The sequence below is a fragment of the Nannospalax galili genome, unplaced genomic scaffold (assembly GCF_000622305.1).
Source record: "Nannospalax galili isolate Female #2095 unplaced genomic scaffold, S.galili_v1.0 scaffold568, whole genome shotgun sequence".
NCBI classification, from domain to species: Eukaryota; Metazoa; Chordata; class Mammalia; order Rodentia; family Spalacidae; genus Nannospalax; species Nannospalax galili.
The window spans coordinates 3,123,157-3,139,890 of record NW_008359441.1 but is presented as its reverse complement, the minus strand read 5'-3'; the positions used below and the strand labels follow the sequence as shown (position 1 = coordinate 3,139,890).

Sequence of the window (16,734 nt, the reverse complement as noted above, 5' to 3'; positions counted from 1 at the left end):
AAATAAAATATTAAAATAAATAAATAAAAAGTTTCTTAGCGAAGTGGATGGTGTAAAAGCAGAAACTCAACTGGTCAAAAGTAGAGAGTGTTAGTGGTGTGCTCAGCCACAAACAGAATATTGTATCATATCCCCTCCCCAAGGTTCAGGGACTACTGCAGAAGATGGGGTGGAAAGAATCAAGAAGTTGGGGAGGACTGAACCCACAACAGTGTCTTCTGCATGACAGGATCCCCACACTCATGGAAGGGGAATGAACCCACAACAGTGTCTTCTGCAGTGACAGGATCTCCACACTCATGGCAGCTATGGCTGCCTGCATAACATCCAACCAGTCAACATCCTGACATGGAGGGAGGAGCTCAGGATCCCCCACTCCTTGAGGGGAGGGAAAGCCAGTTTTCTTTAAGGGTGTGGCCTTTGGTAGGTCACCACATTCCAGTAGATGACCACACTAAAGAGTACAAAGGCAGCACAAATTGGACACCATGAGCTATTTATTTTTATTTTTATAAAAAAAGATACTAGGTTGCTGAGGGTTAGGGAGGTGAGGGTGAATCTGGAAGGAGTAGAGGGATGTGATTAAAGAATTAGTAATGTTTAAACAATGTGGCTGGGCATGATGGCACACATCTTTATTTTTTTAAAAATATTTTATTTATTTTAGTTAGGCATGGTGGCGCACACCTGTAGTCCCACCACCTAGGAGGCAGAGGCAGGCGGATCTCTGTGAGTTCCAGGCCAGCTAGGGCTACAGGGAGACCCTGTCTCAAAAAGACCAAAAAAAAAAAAAAAATTATTTATTTTCATTTTATGTATATGTGTGCATTGCCTGCATGTAGGTAAGTGCACATGTGTCATGCAATGCCCACAGAGGACAGAAGAGGCTGTCGGAACCTTTGGAACTGGAGTTATGGACAGTTGTTAGCTGCCATATGGGTGCTGGGATTCGAACCTGGGTCTTCTGTAAGAACAGTGTTCTTAACCACTGAGCCAGCTCTCCAGCCCGATAGCACACATCTTTAATCCCAGCACTCATACTTAAAGACAGGGTCTGTCTCTCTATATAGATGTGGCTGATTTAGCCTACACAGACTAGGCTAGTTTCAAACTCAGAAAAATCCTCATGGCCCTGCTTCTGGAGTGCTGGAATTAAAGCGTGAGTCACTACTCCTGGCCTTACATATTGTGTAATATTATGAAATAAATGTCAGTGATCTTCAGAGATCCCAAATCATAAGTAAGCAAAACCCTATACACAGCAAAAGTAGATTCATACTTCCTTATCAGATGTACCTAAAAAAACCAAAGGGATTCTTTCTAGACAGACAGATTTTCATGTACCTTTTTTCTTTTATTACATTTATTTATTTATTTTGGTCTTTTTGAGACAGGGTCTCCCTGTAGCCCCGGCTGTCCTGGAACTCACTATGTAGACCAGTCTGGCCTTGAATTTACAAAGATCTGCCTGCCTCTGCCTCCCGAGTGCTGGGATTATAAAGGCGTGCGCCACCACGCCCAGCTTATTACATTTACGGTGTGTGCAAATACTCATGTGCTAGCACGTGTATAAGGTGAGAACGTAACTTGTGGGAGTCAGTTCTCTCCTTCCACCATGTAGGTCTCAGGATAGAGCTCAGGTCAACAGGCTTAGTAGCAAATGCCTTGACCTGTTAAACAATTTCACCTACCTTTTTATGCGCTCTTGTTCACAAGTGTCCACAGCTTTCAGGGTTCGGGTATAAAGGACAACAATGTCGCTGTGCTTGGCTTTCTTGTTGCACTAAAGGGTCCAATGAGACACAATCAGTGTTGGTTCTAGGAGTTTGGACTTAGTATGTTGAGCCCTTACTTATGGTCCTTACCTGAGGACATTTTCGTACTTGTCCTTTGAGCCACTGTGAAATGCATTTATATCCAAAGATGTGTCCACAGCGTAAAGCTGAAGGTCGATGGTCCCCAGCACTGGTCCACTGTTCCAAGCATATTGTGCAAATTTCCCCTTCTTCATCATCTACAGAAGGTAGAATGTCAGGCTTCTGAGTAGACTGTTGAATAAAAGTTGGAATGCATTCAAGTCAGAAAATGCAAAATCAGCCTTGAAAAGAGTGTGCAACTACCAAATAAAAATGCATCAAAGTGATCAGAACATAATAGAAAAGTTGCAAAAAAATTCTAACACTTGTGTAGCAATTTCCTCCCATATAAAACAGTCTATTCTGCAGGGAAGTACTAAAGAGAAATGAAATACTCCATCCTACAAGGGCATCTGTTAAGACACAGGCTGTTCTAAAGAGAGGGTAAACATTCCATGCAGCAGGTAAGACTCAAGAAGTAAACATCTCCAAAACTTCAGCAAGTCTCTGAAACTGACAAGATCCTCACCCCCAAGCTTAGGTAAGAAGTAAAGACTCTTGGTGGTGAGAGAAAAAGATGCTAGGCTTGGGTCTACATGCCTATAATTTTAGAACTTGGGAGGCCAAAACAGGAGCACTGTTATAAGTTCAAGGCTACCTAGGGCTACACAGTGAGTATCAGAACAGCCAGGGGTACAGAGTAAGACTGTCCAAAACAGAAAAGAACAACACATGATTAGATACTAAGATACCACTGGGATTAAGTATGAAGTTGAATAAATTTCTGAAAGCAATTTAAATCTATCAAAATTAAAATGTAAGAGCCAGGCGGATCCCTGTGAGTTCAAGGCCAGCCTGGTCTACATAGTGAGTTCCAGGACAGCTGGAGCTACAGGGAGACCCTGTCTCAAAAAGACCAAAACAAAAAACGAACAAACAAAAAAAAACATCTTTTTCCGCTACACATATATGCCATGAATATAATCAAAGCATTTGTTAAAACAACTGTAAAAGGACATGCTTAAAGTATGACTTATATCAGAAAAATAAAACCAAAACGACAACAGCAGCAAAAACCCAGGGTGACAATGGACATATCAGGGAGTTAACTAAAAATGAATTCCTATGATGGGAAACAGTACAGCTACAAGAACAAGATCTGCTGGGCATGGTGGAGCTACACTGCAATCTCAGCATTCAGGAGGCAATGAGAATTTAAGGCCATCCTAGGCTACATATGGCAAGAGCCAGTCTCAAAAGCAAACCAACCACCCAACCCAGGGCTGGAGAGCTGGCTCAGTAGTTATTAACTGCTCTTGCAGCCCTGGTTTCAGTTCCTAGTACCCATATGACAGCGTAACCACCTGCAACTCCAGTTCCAGGAGATGTGATGCCCTCTTCTGACCTCTGGAGGCACTGCATGCACATGGTGTACTTACATACATCCGGTAAAACACACATACATGTAAAACAAACAATAATAAAGGGCTAGAGAGAGATGGCTCAGTGATCTAAGAGCACTTCCTGCTCTTTCAGAGGATCCAGGATGGGTTCTAGCACCTACATGGAGGCTGATAACTGTCTCCTAAGTCCAGTTCCAGGGGATGCAACTCTTTTTGGGCCTGAGGTCACTGCATGAAGATGATATACTTATATACATGCAGGTAAAATACATATATAACATAAAACAAACAAATCCCTTTTTTTTTTTTTTTGGTCTTTTGAGACAGGGTGGTTAGTATGTAACCCCAGCTGGCCTGGAACCCACATCTGCCTGGCTGACCCCAATCTTAGCTGAAGAAATATGGGCAACTTATTACTGGGTGAAGAACTGATCTTCCTTTGAGACTCTAGATAGGGTGACTAGATCACAGTAGATAAACTTGTATGGAGGGATATCTGGGAACACTAACGTGACACAATAGGCCTTAAGACAAATGACAGAATGTATGAATTCTAGTAGGGGGACTAATGGAGGGTGCCAGTGGGGAAGGGGTTTGTAAAGATGATTAAGATTGATTGGGATGTTCTGTATGAAATACAAAAAAATTCAATCACAAAATTTTGAATACAAAAAGGAAAAGAATTTATTACTAGAGGAAACTGCTTATGATTATACTGGTTGTTTCATTTTTTGCATATCACAGAGAATTTTAATTTCTTAGTTTCTGTCTATATTCTGGCATTGTACTTCTTCATCCTCCAGGACATAGTCTGTTTTCTGAATCTTGAAAAAACTTTAGTGCCAGGCACAGTGGCGCATACCTTTAATCCCAGTACTTGGGAGGCAGAGGCGGGTGGATCTCTGTTGAGTTCCAGGTCAGCATGGTCTACATAGCCAAGTTCCAGGCCAGCTGGGATTACAGGGAAACCCTGTATAGAAAAGACCAAAAAAACCCCCTAACAACCCCCTCCAACAACCCCCCCCAAAAACCAGAACAAAAGACAAAACGAAAAACACAAAAAACTATACCACTTTATTATTTTATGTGTTATGAGTGTATTGCCTGGTCCTGTGCCATACAATGCCCATGAAGATCAGAAGTAGGTGTTGGATGCCCTGCAACTGGAGTTATAGACGGCTGTTAATTGCCATGTGGATGATGTCCAGAGTAGCCAGTGCTACATAGCAAGACCCTTTCTCCAAAATAAGCACACACACACACAAAACCCAAACAAAGTAAATGAACAAAACCCCAAAAGAAACAAAATAAACAAGTAAAATACTGTCTCAAAAATCCAAAGCCTGGAGTTACAAGAGTGGCAAAGCATTTACTTAGCATACCAAAGGCCATCAGTTTAACACTGCAACCACCACCACCACTACCACAAAACAAAAGATTCAAAAAATGTATTTTTTGATACGAGTCACACTAAACAGTCCAGGCTCCTCAAACTTGTGATCCTACCAGTCTCCAAAATGCAGGCAATATATTCATACATACATATTTTATTTATATATATATAAAAAGCTGAGCATTATGGTGCATACTTTAATCCCAGACCTCAAGAGGCAGAAGCAGGTGGATTTCTGAGAGTTCCAGGCCAGCCAGAAGCTACATATTGAGGCCCCATTTCAAAAATAAAAGTACAAGCTAGGCGTGGTGGCGCATGCCTTTAATCCCAGCACTTGGAAGGCAGAGGCTGGTGGATCTTTGTGAGTTCAAGGCTGGCCTGTTCTCTATAGTGAATCCAGGACAGCTGGAGCTACAGGGAGACCCTGTCTCAGAAAGACCAAAAAAAAAAAAAAGAAAAAGGGATATTCAGGGTCTGAGGATTAGGTCAGTAGCTAGGCCCTGGGTCTTATCCCTACCTGGGGAGGATGGCACAGTGTGAACATGTTGGGGGGTGGTTATCAAACTGAATATGGTAGCATATGCTTGCAATCCTAGTACTTAATAGGCTGAGGCAGGAGGATCCCAAGTTAAAAGCCAGGCTCGTATCAGGAAAGATTCCATTTCAAAGACAAATGAATGAAGCAATGAATGTTCACATTACCTGTTCAGGGATGGTACCACCTTCACTGACACATGCAACTTCTTGCTCTGGTGACGAAGCTTCTTGTTGTTCTGCCAGGTTATATCCAGAAATGATACATAGACAGTATACAAGAGAAGACACAAGTTAGGTATGAGCAGCTGCAACTGTCTACTGCTAATGGGCAGTGTTCCTGCAAAAGGGAAGACAATTCCAGCACATAGCACCAATGAGTTTATTCCTTTTTATTTACTTATATTGGATATTCCAAAAGTAGACACAGAAGTATAGACACCCACAAGTATTCATCACTTAATTTAAAAACAAATCAATTCTGCCAGGTGTGGTGGCGCACGCCTTTAATCTCAGCACTCGGGAGACAGAGGCAGGCAGATTCTCTTTGAGTTCAAGGCCAACCTGGTCTACACAGTGAGTTCAGGCTACAGGGAGACCCTGTCTCAAAAAGACCAAAAAAAAAAAAAAAAAAAAAAAAATCAATTCTGTCAAACCCAATCCACTGATCTGTGTATGTTGGAGTATATGACAAATAACTAAAATGCCAATAAACTTATAAAATCCTTTGCAATACCAGTGAGGATTTTTTTTTCACATACACATCATCATTAATACACCTTGTAAAATTAGTAACAATTCTTTTTTTAAATTTTTTTATTTATTATTTTTTATGTGTATGCATGTAGGTAAGTGCACCCATGTCATGCAATGCCTTCGGGGGTCAGAAGAGGCTGTTAGATCCTCTGGGACTGGAGTTACAGACAGTTGTTAGCTGCCATGTGGGTGCTGGGATTCAAACCCGGGTCTTCTGCAAGAACAATCAGTGTTCTTAACTGCTGAGCCATCTCTCCAGCCCCCAGTAACAAATTCTTTAATATTTAATACTAGATGATCTAGTTCCTATTCAAAATTTCCCAACAGTTTTAACTGTTCTTTACAGTGGATTCATGTCTTTTATGTTTTTTGAGAAAAGGTCTCCCTGTAGCTCTAGCTGGCCTGGAACTTGCTATGTAGACCAGGCTGGCCACAATCTCAGAGATCTGCCTGCCTCTGCCTCCTAAGTGCTGGGCAAGGGTGTGTACCACCATGCCTGGCTTTCTTTTCTTTTTACAAAATTTGCCCTCACTCATGTTCTTTTTCCTTCTTGCCACTGACTTGTTGACTGGGCTGGCTTCAATCCTCCCGACTCTGCCTCCTAATTGTTGTACTTACAGGTCCATACCACAACCCAGCTGCTTGACTCTTCAGTTACCGTTTTCAGAGAAATGAACTGAGATTCTTACAACTTATAGTAATGTGGTAGGAACTCCTTAGAAAAAAAGAACATGGTTTGTGCCTGAGTGCAAGTACACAGTTCTGCCAGTCATGACCTTGTGGCAGAGAGCACCCAATCAAGGTATGTGTGTTATCATATTATGGGAGAAAAAGAAACTGAACTGTACATGGGATATAAAATCTTCTTGTTTGGGGCCCTGCTTTAGAAAAATAATCTCTCTTTGGGTTATGGTATTGGTCCAACAATAAATTGCTTCCTGCTTAGCTCTGGGATCCTGGTTTTCAGTTCACACTGTCCAGTACACATTCAGATGAAGTTTAAAAAAAGGGGGAGGGGGTCTGGAGCAATGGCTCTGAGGTTAAGAGCATTGGCTGTTCTTTGCAGAGGACCTGGGTTTGAGTCCCACCAACCATATGGCGGCTAACAACTGGCATTAACTCCAGTTCCAGGGGATTCAACGCTGCCTTCTGATCTCCATGGGCATTGCATGACACAAGTGAACTTACATACATGCAAGCAATACACTAATACACATAAAATAAAAATGTTAAAAAGAAGATCACAGTTCTGTACCTATGGACTGTCAAGGATTTGATGTTATTTTAACCTTTAATACAAGAATAACATACTCTTGCTTATTCTGTTGTGTGTGTCTCACTGGCCTAGAACTCTTGATCCCGTTGCCTCAAGCCTCACTCAAGTGTTGAGATTACAGATGCATGCCACCATTCCTGGCTCCATTTTTGGTGCTTAAATTATGCTTATCTCAGTCCATTGTGGCGCTACCTTTTATTTTGTTTGAAGGTTTAGGACAGCTTTATTAGAATTTAAAGAAAAATCCTCCTCTGGGCAAGCAAGCTGTAAATCTCAGCCGGTGCCCTGAGAATGTAGGGGAGAAGGAAAAAAGCCCTAAAGTCATGCCAGTTTAGAGCCAACATGACAGTCAGACACATCGTGGACTTGCAACTCCATGGTGGAAAGTTTTAAAGAATAACTAAAAAAACAAACAAAAACCCCCAATGTTGGGGCAGCCCAAAATGTTAGAGAAAGTATGCTTAGAAACAGATAGAAAGCTACACATCTGTAGCCTGGCCCATAAGCAGTGGTGCCTCCTATCTTTTATTTTTAGACAGGGTCTCACTCTGTAGCCCAGCCTGGCCTTGAACTGGAGCTCTTCCTGCTTCAGCCTTCCACATGCTAAGAAGATAGGTACACCCCCAGGATATCCACACCACACCAGCAGTGCTTTCAAGGTGGTGCCTCTGCTTACCGACTTAACTCTATTAGACTCAGAGGGCTCCTTTGCTATTCTAGCACAATAAAATGTTCTAGGTTCATTCTGTGTGTTTCCTATCTTAGACCTGGAAGGCGACTCCTGAAAACAGCTGAAGTTTCTTTCAAAGTTATCAAAAGACTATCTGGGTATTAGTGGGTTTTTGATGTAGGCAAGGCATCTAGCTTATGGGGTCTCTGTTCACCTCCTGCTAAAATTCCATTTATAAAATATTTAACACTATACTAAGACTTGAAAGTCACACCTCAGACAAACTATTGAATGAATTTATAAAACTCTTTTTTGAGATAGGGTCTCCCTGCAGCCACAGCTGGCCTGGAACTCACTATCTGCCTCCCTGAGTGCTGGGATTAAAGGCATGAAACCACCATGCCAGGCAAAAACTCTTTTGAGAGACAGTCTCACAATATGGTCCATTCTAGACCTGAATTCACAATCCTCCTGTAGCAGCCTCCAAAATATGATGGGATTATAGGCAAATATGTCACCAATCCAGGCACACAAAACTTCTAAATACACAATCTACTTTCTCAGAAAGTAAGAAACTGAAGGGGAATGCAAAATGCCATTATGAAGGAATGACTCACTGGAACATAAGTCACATAAAACTATGAGCCACATCTAAATTTTTCAATATCATCACTCCAATTAAGCTCATTACAAAGTAGGAATGGCAATTGGGAAAAATAAATTATCAAAGCATAAATCAAAATTCTAGCCTTCTAAAGCCTAAATCTGTGAATGTGAACTTTGTGAACCCAAACCTGGATAAAATACTGACCTGAAGCAACAGCCTCAGGTTCTGCTGCCTCAACATTCTCTGGATCCGCAGAGCTGTTGCTGTCAGAATCAGTATCTGACAGAGGACTCCTGGTCTCTGAATCATAAGCAGTGCCTGGCACGTAAGGCTGAGACCTGCTCACCTGGAAGTAGGCATACACTGGTGTTCGCAACCTGCATGTATGCAGAAAGACAAAAGAATCACAGTGTAATGGACCATTATCACAAGACTAACCTATGATGACATGAAGGGAATTCCTAGCCATTTCAACCCATTTCCAGGCCATTAAATGCTTCCTTTGAAAGTTGAATGAAAAACAGATTTAAGCAAATGCTGGCTAAACATACTCTCATTCAATCATGGGGTCTTCTAGGGAACCAACCACCAAACAGACCACATAAAGATAATTATCTGGGAATAGGCTTTGAAGCTACTCAGCTCCCTGTAGCGCCTATCAAGCAGTCTATTTTCAAGGCTACCATGCATCTAAAGAGGATGAGAACAGGGAACACAACAAACTCACTGGGCTTCAGTTCCTTTTCTTTACTGGATTACTAAAGCCATCTGATTAATTCCCACAGATATGAAATGCTAATTCAAATTTTGACAGTTCCTTCACAGCTCTAAAGAGAGAATTTTCTGCAGTCCTTACTTTGCCATTTTTTGTTGGTATCACCTAGGCTTTCTTTTCAGACTGGGTCTTTGACCAGGCTAGCCTTCAATTCTCAAGAGATCCACCTGCCTCTGCCTTGCCAACGGTGAGATTAAATTTGTGTAACACCAAGGCTGACCAAGGTTTTCTTTCTTATTTATATTTATACATATGTATGTATGTATCTGAGTGTTATGCCTGCATGTACATAAGTGCACCTGTGTCCTGCAGTGCCCTCGGAGGTCAGAATAAGACACTGGATGCCCTGGAACTGGAGTTACAGATGGCTGTTAGCTACCATGTGCGTGCTGGGAACTGAACCCAGGTCCTCTGCAAGAGCAGTCAGTGTTCTTAATCGCTGAGCCATCTCTCCAGCCTCAGATTTTTTTTAAAAAGGATGCTCGGGACTGGAGAGATGGCTCAGCAGTTAAGAACGCTGACTGTTCTTGCAGAAGACTTGAGCTTGAATCCCAATAACCACATGGCAGCTAAAAACTGTCCATAACTCTAGTTCCAGGGGATCCAACAGTCTCTTCTGTCCTCCACGGGCATTGCACGACACAGGTGCACTTACCTATATACAGGCAATACACGTATACACATAAAAATAAATAAAATATTTAAAAAAATATGCTAAGTAGGGATAGGGATATAGCTCAGTGGTAAAACATTTGCCTAACATGTATCAGGCCCAGATCTCCCAAGTTGGATCCCCAATCCCACCTTAACTCCAAAGCATTTCATAAGAACATTTCAATTAAACAGAATATATAAAAAGGCTAATGGGCTAAATTTAGACAAGTGACCTTTATAGACATAAATTTAGAAAACTGACCTTTTACTGCATAGAAAGCAGTAAAAGATTATGTTTACATACAAAAATAAGCATTCCTAAGGTCAGAGAGGGAAACACAAAGACAGACATGGGACAGGTACCAGGAGTTTCTTTTTCTTTTCTTTTCTTTTCTTTTCTTTTCTTTTCAAGACAGGGCCTCATCAGCCCTGGGTGGCTTTCTACTTGCTATGTAGCTAAAGATGATCTTGAATATCTGATCCTCCTGCTTCCACCTCCCAAGTGCTGGTACTATAGCTGTGCATTTCTAGTTTATGTGTTGCTGGGAATCAAACCCAAGCGTGTGCATGGCAGGAAAAAACTACAAACTAGGATACATTCCCAGTCCCTTGGTTAGCAGTTCCTTAAAACCAAAGAAATCCTTCTCTTTAACTGCTCTGAATTAACTAATACATTTGCCTCTTCTTTATCTTTCATAATAGACTTCCTAAGCTTCAAGAATACTCTAATCTATCCTGTCAGCAATGTATTTTCCAGGACAAAGATCAGTTCACATACTAGAGTTGCAAACATTTGGTGATGACTCTGGCAACTAAAATCAAGCAACCTTAAACCAAGAGAAAGGAAAGGAGTTTGTGACCTTGGCTCAGAGGCTTGTTGGGAAGAATAGCTCACTTGGGCTTCTGGGCTACGTCTAAGGCAAATGATGCTCTACTTGGTCCCAGGGAACTTGTCACGTAAGTAAATGGCAAATGCTATGGTGAGAAATCCATCGGAATTCCAGAAAATCAGAAGCCAGCATGGTGGCACCACTTATAATTCCAACATTCAAGAAGTAGAAACAGGATGACAAGTTCTCGGCCAGTCTGGGCTATATAGTAAGATCTTACCTCATAAAACCAACAAACAAAACCAACCAACCAAAGAGCTTCACTCCTGGTTGGCAAGATGGTTCAGCAGGAAAAGGCACTTGCTGAAGAAGTGTGTTGACTGAGCTTGACTTCAGGATCTACATGGTAGGAGAGAACCAACTCCAGTAAGTTGTTCTCTGACCCACGCATGTGAGCTATGGCATGTGTGTGCCAACATACACACACAGATACACAAGTAAATGCAATTTTAAAATGTCTCCAACAGGGCCGGGCGTGGTGGCGCACGCCTTTAATCCCAGCACTCAGGAGGCAGAGGCAGGCGGATCTCTGTGAGTTCAAGGCCAGCCTGGTCTACATAGTGAGTTCCAGGACAGCTGGGGCTAGAGGGAGACCCTGTCTCAAAAAGACCAAAAAAAAAAAAAAGTCTCCAACAAACAAAAAAAATTCAGAAGTCAGAAGCAATGAGTTGTAGGCAAACTCCTACTATTACATGAATTTAGTATACAATTTGCTTATAATGCAATATTAGAGAAAAATGTTTTAGTATCACATCTTTTTCCAGAATCCATTCTTTCCACTGAAATGTACAACCTTGGCCTTCTAGGTTTGCTTCCTTTGCAGAGAAAAGTATATGGACATCAGCCAAATGGCTTGGCTGACATCTCTCAACATCTAAATTTCATAACCCACTCCCTGATTACAGATTCAATATAGACCAAGCAATCTTCTGGGTATTACCAGGATGACAATGCAAATGAGAATTTGGTCTTCGGTGGGTTAATTTCTCTCTGTAAATTGTATCTGGTTTATAAAAGTTACCCTCTGGTAAGTTGGTTAATAAAGGTAAGTGTGTCTTGGGACCAAAGAGATAGCTTAGCGGTAAGAGCACTGACTGTTCTTGCAGAGGATTCAGGTTCAATTCCCAGCATCCACACAGTGGCTATGAACCGTCCTTAACTCCAGTTCCAGGGGAAATCCAAAGCCCTCTTCTGACCTCAGCGGCATTCCATGACACAGGTGCACTCACACACATGCATGCAATACACTCATACACATTTAAAAAAAAAAAAAGGTAAGTGTGTCTCACCAAGAATACTGAACTCTGGAGGATCCTCTCCCTCACCCCAGCAATATTTTGGGGACAATACTCTCAATTCTCAGCCTTGGAAAGGTAACCAACTTAAATCATTTTTACAGGGTCCTGAAGCTACACTACAAGGTGTTTTTACATGACATAAATGTTTGAAATGTCTTCATTATCTGAGGAATGACAGCTTAAAATGACAAAGTTAATGCATATGTGCAACTCAAGGTTAGAATCCCAGTAATAGGAAGCTGTAAGACAATAATCTGTTGCATTCACAGTAAAGATGCCAAATCAAGGATCAGAGCTAGGCATGGCTAGTAGTCTTAGCATTTGGTGGGGCTGAGGAAGGAGGATTCCCTCAAGTTTGAAGCCAGGCTAGGCTACCATAGCAGAATTTCAGGCCAGGTTTGGCCACAGAATGAAATCTTGTTCAAAATAAGAGAGAAGAAACATAGAAAGAAGCAAGCACAAGTCCAGTTTCTGAGTTACCTAGGTAAATCACATTGGCTTCATTTGTAATACAGGTAACAGATGACCTCAATACTTAAATTTTTTTTTTTTTTACTTATAATTATTTTTGTGTATATGAATGAATTGCCTGCATGTATATAAGTGCACCTGTGTTATGCAATGCCCAGGAGGTCAGAAGAGTGTGTTGGATCGATCCCCTGGAACTGGAGTTACAAATGGTTGTTAGCCTCTATGTGGGTGCTGGGAAGTGAAACCAGGTCCTCTACATGAACAGTCAGTGTTCTTAACTGTTGACCCATCTCTCTAGTCCCAAATCTTAAAATATTTTTAGTGATAGAAAATAAATGGATCTGAGTGAAACTTATTCCATCTGCCTGTATAGAAAACAAGTCAGATTTAAGGTTCAATAGGGGCTAACTCCTTCGGGCTGTAGCTATGATACCCTGAACAAGTACTCTCTTACCATTCAAATTTCCTATGCAAATAAAATGATAAGGTTTAACTCAATCTTAAACATCATGGAAACATATATAAGGTCACAAGTGAAAGGTATTTTATTATTATTATTTTTGGTCTTTTTGAGACAGGGTCTCCCTATAACCCCAGCTGGCCTGGAACTCACTATATAGACCAGGCTGGCCTTGAACTCAGAGATCCGCCTGCCTCTGCCTCTGCCTCCCTAGTGCTGGGATTAAAGGTGTGCACCACGATGCCCAGTTTAAGTAAAAGGTATTTTAAATAAAATAAGGAATTAAAGGACATCATTATTTTTCATATAGCCCTGTGAGGCTCTGACAGCTAAACCCTATCCTCTTTGACAGGTAAGTCCTTAAAATGGCAAGTGCAAACTAAAACTATGGAAAAGTTCATCAGTAGAACACATACTTATACATACGAGGCTCTGGGTTGTGAGTCTCTACACATTTAAAAAAGGGGCCAGGGGTCAGGTGTGGTGGCACAACGCCTTTAATTGCAGCACTCCTGAAGCAAAGGCAGGCCAATCTCTGTGAGTTCAAGGCCAGTCTGGTCTACATAGTGAGTTCTAGGACAGCTGGGGCCACAGGGAGACCCTGTCTCAAAAAGACCCCAAAAGGGGGGCGGGGCAGGGAAGCCAGTCATGGGGGCTCATGCCTTTAATCCCAACACTCAGAAGGCAGAGGCATGTGGATCTTTGGGATCGAGGTCAGTCTGGTCTTCGTAGCAAGTCCTAGGCCAACTGGGGTTACAAGGGAGACCCTGTCTCCAAACAAAAAAGTGGGGAGACAGACAGAGGGACCAAAGTTTAGAGCCCCAGAACATGTAAATGTGGGGTAGGCAGCCACCTGTAAATCCAGCACTCAGAAGGATCTCCAGAGCAAGCTAGCAAGCTAGATTAGTCCTATGGGAGAGTTTTAGATCCAACTGAGAGACCATGCCTCAAAAATTAAGTGGAGAACAATGAGGAAGGATAGTGACATCAATCTTGGGCTTCCACACCTACAGGGCTGCCTATATGCCCAGAGGCTAACAAAGTATTTAGTTCCAGTTCCAAGGGTCTGACACCCTCTTCTTTGGACATTGCATGCACATGGTGAGACAAAAAGGCAAAACAACCATGTATACTGAAAATAAATAATAAAATAATAAAAAGGGAAGCTAGAGAAACAGCACAGTGGTTAAGAGCACTGGCTGCTCTTGTAGGGACTCCAGTTCAGTTCCAGCACTCTCATGGTAGCTACAGCCATCTCTAACTCGAGTTCCAGGGGATCTGATGCTCTCTTATGGCTTCCATGGGCACTGCATGTGGTGCACATACGTAACACCTAGGCAAAACACTCATACACATAAAAATAAATTTAAAAAGTAAACAGAGCCAATCCTCAATAGAAACGTGCTGACAAACTTGCCCCTAGTTTTCAAAGCACATTGTAGTTATGTAATATATGCACATTACTTAGTGAAGTAAAAAACAGGGCAAGCGCATTTGTTTCTGACTTATGAGGAAATGAGGGTTCCAAAAAGTTACTTTGGTAGCACTGTGTGTATGACCAGACTCTGGGCTTCATAATTCACAAAGCAGCATCATCATCAATCACTTATATTTACCTGGCACCGTCTGGCCTCTGAGACCCTCCAACTCTTGACCTCTGAGAAGTGGATCCTGTTCTCCTCCTTGCTCTCACTGGCCCCACACTGTTGTGTGAAGGTGGTGGTCTCAGCATTTCTAGCATGTTATGAAGTCTCTGCAACCCACTGATGAAGTTGTTCATTGAAGCTGATGTGCCTGCTTGGACAGCATTGTTGGCATCAGATCCCTGACTATGCTCTTCTGAAGTTCCTGGATCAATGCTGTCCACATTATCTTCTAAGAACTGCACTTCCTCTGTTAACTCAATGGATGTGGGTGGAACAGGCTGTGGATGGAGTGGTCCCCCTTGGCTGGTGACCACTTCACTAGGAGCAGGCTGTAGGAGGGGTTCTTCTTGGCTGGTGACCACTTCAGTAGGGGCAGGCTGAAGGAGAGGTGGGCCCCTTTGGCTGCTGATTTCAGCAGGCACAGCCTGTTCCATAACACCATCAAACTGTACTTGAAGATCATAGTCCATTGCTTCATGAGCCATCACTAGGGACATAGTATTTGTAAAACAGTTATAAAACATGTTATGTAGTTGATATAATTAGGTTTTGGAATTTGTATTTAAGATATGCAAAACAAGAAGCTCAAAGGTGCCAATCCAGCATATAGTGAATTCTGGGCTAGCCTGGGCTAAAGAATAAGACCCTGGGGTGGCACATACCTTTAATCCTAGCACTTAGGAGGCAGAGGTACACGGATGTCTGTGAGTTCCAGGCCAGCTGGGGCTACAGGGAGACCACGTTGCAAAAAGAGCCCCCCCACACAAAGAATAAGACCCCATCTCCAAAATAAAACACAAAACCACTTATAACCAATTTCCTGTAATCATGTTCCAAAATGAAAAGAACTATAAAATAAGGAGATTCAATGATTCCACCTAAAAGCGGTCTCCCAGAAACCCTGCAGTTTTGTCTCAAATCTGAATGTGGACATTTTCCCAGCAAATGTAATTACATTAAAGCCCAGCTTGCTGGGCATTGTGACGTACCTACAACCCTAGCAATCAGAAGGTGAAGATGGAGACAGAAGGATGAATTCTGGGCTAGCATGAACAACAAAGCAAGTTTCAGCTTTATTTTTTCTTAAATTAAAAAGTTTAGAAAGCTTCACAAATCTGCATGTCATCGTTGGGCAGGGGCCAAGATGATCTTCTCTTATTCCAATTTTAGTACATGTGCTGCCGAAGTGAGCACCAGTAATAAAAATAAAAGGTCTAAGATTAGGGCTGAATGATGAACGCACAGGTCTTTTTATTATTCTACATTTTGGCATGGTTACACACTAAAAATTGAAAATTTCCTCCCACCATTCGACTAGAGAGCAACCGGTTCTGATTATAACAGGAAGGTAGCAGAATCTATGCATGGTTATCAGTGAATTCCACACAGCACCCTCATACTTGCTACTACATACAACTTAATGTATCTTTTACCTCTTAAAAACAAAGGGGCTGGAAAGATGACTCAGCAGTTAAAAGCACTGGCTGGTTCAGTTCCAGAACCCACAGGGCAGCTACCAACCATCCAGGGGGGTCCAATGCTCTCTCCTGGCCTCTGCAGGCATTGTGCTTTACATACATGCAGGCAAAACACCCATACACATAAAAATAAATTAAAAACACAACAAAACACTGAAGCTGGGTGTGGTGGTACATGCCTTTAGCCCCAGCACTCAGGAAGTAGAGGCAGGCAGATCTCTGTAAGTTCAAGGCCCAGCCTGGTCTACATATCGAGTTCCAGGTTCTACAGGGAGACCCTGTCTTAAAAAAAAAAAAACCAAAACAGAACAAAACAAAACAAAACCCAACGAGCAAGGTCCAAATTATATACCAAAACTACAGCTAAGAATCAGGAGCTACATACTACTAAACCAGCAGGGTTCTAGAAAAGAACCTATCAACTTTAATGTATTATCCAAGAAAGGAGATAGGCTAAAAACTTTAGTTCTATTCTTCTAAAACGATTAAAGTGATGCCTCTGATGTGCTCTTTAGGTTTAACCAAATCCTTACAAGAATTATCTTTAAAAAACCCCCAAAAACTGAT

The 16,734-nt window shown here is 41.9% G+C and overlaps 1 protein-coding gene and 1 non-coding gene across 2 annotated transcripts in view; both read right to left on the bottom strand.

The window, feature by feature from the left end:
- Positions 1 to 16,734, bottom strand: part of Rfwd3 (ring finger and WD repeat domain 3) — a 36,036-nt gene that overhangs the window by 18,084 nt on the left and 1,218 nt on the right. Inside the window, exons 2-6 of the mRNA XM_008822973.2 lie at positions 14,660 to 15,176; positions 8,700 to 8,872; positions 5,355 to 5,425; positions 1,866 to 2,048; positions 1,692 to 1,783 (exon numbers count right to left, since the gene is read on the bottom strand). Coding sequence (XP_008821195.1) covers positions 1,692 to 1,783; positions 1,866 to 2,048; positions 5,355 to 5,425; positions 8,700 to 8,872; positions 14,660 to 15,174 — 1,034 coding nt within the window. The 5' untranslated portion in view covers positions 15,175 to 15,176. The remainder of the gene's footprint in view (positions 1 to 1,691; positions 1,784 to 1,865; positions 2,049 to 5,354; positions 5,426 to 8,699; positions 8,873 to 14,659; positions 15,177 to 16,734) is intronic.
- LOC115068412 lies at positions 15,781 to 15,883 on the bottom strand. Its single transcript, XR_003847764.1, has one exon. It is a non-coding gene; the product is annotated as a U6 spliceosomal RNA (small nuclear RNA).